This window comes from Corapipo altera, unplaced genomic scaffold (genome assembly GCF_003945725.1).
Source record: "Corapipo altera isolate COAL_440 unplaced genomic scaffold, ASM394572v1 295, whole genome shotgun sequence".
In the NCBI taxonomy this organism is placed as follows: domain Eukaryota; kingdom Metazoa; phylum Chordata; class Aves; order Passeriformes; family Pipridae; genus Corapipo; species Corapipo altera.
The window spans coordinates 3413204-3416968 of NW_020884936.1; the positions used below are offsets into that span (position 1 = coordinate 3413204).

The 3765-nt window shown below is 58.8% G+C and overlaps 1 protein-coding gene across 2 annotated transcripts in view; it reads right to left on the reverse strand.

The window, feature by feature from the left end:
• The window catches only part of SMYD5 (SMYD family member 5), a 6487-nt gene extending 3132 nt beyond the window's left edge, over positions 1–3355 (reverse strand). Inside the window, exons 1-8 of one of the 2 annotated variants that reach the window (XM_027660535.1) lie at positions 3225–3355; positions 2955–3063; positions 2336–2475; positions 2021–2142; positions 1367–1436; positions 1077–1181; positions 563–625; positions 340–410 (exon numbers count right to left, since the gene is read on the reverse strand). In XM_027660535.1, coding sequence (XP_027516336.1) covers positions 340–410; positions 563–625; positions 1077–1181; positions 1367–1436; positions 2021–2142; positions 2336–2475; positions 2955–3063; positions 3225–3290 — 746 coding nt within the window. In that variant the 5' untranslated portion in view covers positions 3291–3355. The remainder of the gene's footprint in view (positions 1–339; positions 411–562; positions 626–1076; positions 1182–1366; positions 1437–2020; positions 2143–2335; positions 2476–2954; positions 3064–3224) is intronic. The other variant, XM_027660534.1, reaches the window with a different exon arrangement.
• Between the last annotated feature and the right edge of the window lie 410 nt (positions 3356–3765).

Consider the following 3765-nt stretch of genomic DNA (forward strand, 5'->3'; position numbering starts at 1 on the left):
AAGCACAGGGACACTGTTACAGTCCCACAGTGGTGTCAGGAAGCACAGGGACACTGTTACATCCCACAGTGGTGTCAGGAAGCAGCAGGAGCTATCATGGTCCCACAGTGTTGTCAGCACACTGTGGGATGTCACAGAAGGGACCCAAGGTGGCTCTGAGCAGCCAAGATGGGAGAGGCATGCCAAAGGTTTGGACACGGCCAAGACAAAGTTTTCAAGTCTTCCCCTCCATTCCCCTCTCCTAAACCCAGCCTTACTCAGGAGAGCACGGATTTACATTCCACATTTCTGCTGCCCTGCAAGGAACACCCATTACCTGGTTCCACAGAGCCCCTTTACCTGGTTCCTATGCCTTGGCCATTGGTCCCAACGAGGGCAAAGAGGGATCGAAAGCCTTCTGGAGTGAACCACTGCAGGAGGGAGAGGAGAAAGGAACTGAGTCCTGCCCAGCCTGCGGCATCACCCCGCTCTGCAGTGCCTCAAATCCCACAGGGAGCTTTGGGGGAAGCAAGGAATGAATGGGCAGATTCCCATGGGCTGTTTGGGAGGCAGATCCACTCACCCTGCTGAGATACTCGTCATAAAGGGCTTCGGTGAAGAGCAACCGCAGCAGCTCCAGCTGGCCCTGGCAGGACAGGGAGCACAGTCAGGGTGAGGAGATGTCACTGTTACTGGGTGCCAGCCCCAGGCTGAGGGCCTGGCCCAGGACAGGCCACAAGGCTCAGGAAGGAGTCAGGCTCCTCATCCTTCCCTGCAGGGCTGGAGGCTGCTGCCCTCACAGCAGCAAAAGCCACTCATTTTAGCAGCAAAAGCCACCTACTCAGCAGCTAAATATCACCCTGGCCCAGCCCACAGCAAAGCATCTCCCCCACAGGAAGGAGCAGCACATCCCATGGAAGCACCACGAGCCCAAAGCCCTCTGAGCAACTCATTTCCTGGCTGTCAGGGCCCCCACTTTAGGAGTGGAATTTCCAGTGCCTCCCATCCCAGCTGTAACAGGGCTTCTGCACCTCTGAGCTCACAGACACAGGTGGGAGAGGGCAGGATTGGGAATTCATAAGCTGCCAGGGTCTTACCTTAAATTTGTCCCCCAGCAGCTTGTGCACAATCTCCTCTTCTTCATTTGCTGTCTTGCTGCAGAACTGGGAGAAGGCCTTGATCCACCACTCCTTGTCTTTAGCCTGACAAGGGAATCAAGCAGAGGCATTGCACCAACCCTGCTTTCCTCCCCAGCCCAGAGGGAGGGAGGATTGTCAGAAAAAACACCGAGAAAGCCAGGCCAAAGAACAAGAGCCTTGGGAATAACATCCACAGCGGGATAACGAAACCACACATGGGCAGCTGCAGCTCCAAACTGCTGACGTACCTGCTTGATGGTAGCGACCATCCTGGCCATCAACATAATGCTGGAAGTCTCTGGGGGATAGTGCATGTTCCTGTAGGAGAAGAATGAAGAAGAGATGAGCAGAGCAGGGCTGGTATGGAAATAAAAAGCTGGAGGGAGGCAGAGGCAGCTGCCATTCGTGTGGTCAGGCCTGCACTAATCCATCGCACCAAAGTGGCCATTGCAGCAACACTGTGTGGGGATCCAGCAGAGAAACCTGCATCCACCTTCCTGCTCCAACCATACAAACAATCCCCTCCCATCCTGTTCACCCTGGGTCCCACACAAGGCCCAGCTGGGGTTTGGGACAAGATTTGGGTCAGGGATGTCGCTTCTCCCCTCTGGGACTGTTTTTTTTTTGCAAGCAGGGGCAACAATTTATCAACCTGTGAAGAGGATCCCCAGAGGCTGCAGGAGCACTATAAAACTGCAGGAATGGGCTTTGTAGCTCTTTACAGGGAGAAAAACAAGGACTACTCAGCCGTGTGCGCTGCCCACACCAACTCACCCAACCAGCAGGGAGAGCCAGGCAGCGTCCCACGGGCATTCCCACCCTCCAGCCACCCCATGCAGGGATGCAAAGCAAGGAGAACCACCTCCTTTGCCCGTGGAGCAACAGGCAGGTCGGTGCCCTACCTCCATGCCTCCTGCAGCTTGTTGAGGGGGTGTGTGGGGTCGTCTCGGGACGGGCCAAGGCAGAGGACCTGGTGGTACTGCTCCAGAGCTGCCTGCCTGCACTCTGCGCTGCAGTACGTCACCTAGAGCGGGGGGACAGCGCCCGGCGTTGGCTCCGGCGGCAGGAAAACGGGATCCTACATCCAGCTGTGCCAGCTGTGCCCCCTCCCTGACCAGCCGGAGCTTGGAAAGGCAGACACCCATCCTGGTGCCTGGCGGGATGTAAAGGACTCGGCAATCCCAGAAAGATGGCATTCCCTCCCGGCAGTCCCGTACCTGGCATCGGGGGCACTGCTGGTGCAGGTCCTTCCGGGTGCTGCACTGCTCTGGGTGAGGCAGCACCAGCGAGCTCTTCCCCAGCAGGCGCTGGGCGTTCTCCTCCGCCGTCTCCAGAGCCCGCAGGCAGTGATCACAGGCTGCAGGGGAGAAGAAGGATGGATGGATGGATGGATGGAGGGATGGATGGATGGAGGGATGGCACAGGAAAGCCTTCGGGAAGGAAACGGACCAGAGCCCCAACATGGTGCAACTGGTGCCACCATCAGTGATGAACAAGCGGATGGAGCTCAGAGCAAACTGGGCTAGTGGAAAGTGTCCCTGCCCACGGCAGGGTGGTGGAATGAGTGGATCTTTAAGGTCCCTTCCAATCCAAACCGTTCTGGGATTCCATAGTGGCACCTGGGGCATCCCCCCGGAGCTGATGGAAGTCACCATCCCTCAAATGACACCTCAGCTTGCCAACGCTTTAGTGCAGAGGCAGAAACGGCAGCAGGGGCACCTTTACAGCATTGCAAAGGCAAACCCAAACCTTTCCCTTGATACCGGGCAGCTCCTTTGGGATCCCGCGGTCACTGGGGCAGGTGACAGGGACACGGCACCAGTACCAGCCGCTCACCTCGGTAGTTGTACAGGGCATTCCAGAGGAACTGGGAAGACACCACCGGCCTCTCCACGAAGACTGTTTCCCCTTTGCGGATGTTCTTGGTGGCGAACAAGCCCTTTCCCTGCCGAGGCACAGCCGTGGGTCAAGGGACGCGCCCGGAGCCGAGTCATACCCCGGGGCTGAGGGTACCCCGCCATCCCGAGGGGACCCTGTGGGCTTCTACCCCCCTTCCCCTCTTTTATTGGGAAGGAAGGGAGGGATCCCCACGGAGCGGAGACTCACCTTGGCGCTGCTGATGAACCGCGCCTCCGCCGCAGCCCCGGCGTGTCCCCCCGCCGCGGCCGCCATCTTCGGGCGGCGACTTCCCCGCCCTGACCCGCCGGGCAGCGCCTCTTCCTCTTCCTCCTCTTCTTCCTCCTCCTCCTCTTCCTCCTCCTTCTCCTCCTCCGCCCCTCAGGGGTCCGCACCCTCCATCGCCCCTCTCAACCCCGGGGCGGGCGGGGGCCGGCGGCCATCTTACCCCCCCCCCCCCTTCCCCCAGCCCACAGCCACGCTCCAAAAACACCGCCAAAACACTCCGAAACGGCGCCGGGGCGCTTCCACAGCCACCCCAAATCGTAAAAGAGTTTTGCTGCCTCTCCCTTATTAATTGTTATTATTTAGTGGTAGAGGAATAGCGTTCGCAGCTCTCTCAGGTGGGACCGCAAGGTGCCCCTTCACAAGAGGAGGTGCCCCCTCACAGGGCGAGGAGGAATCTCCCGGTGCCCTGCGCACCCAAAACTGACCGGACTTTCCAAAAAAAACCTCTAATGCCGCCTCTGTT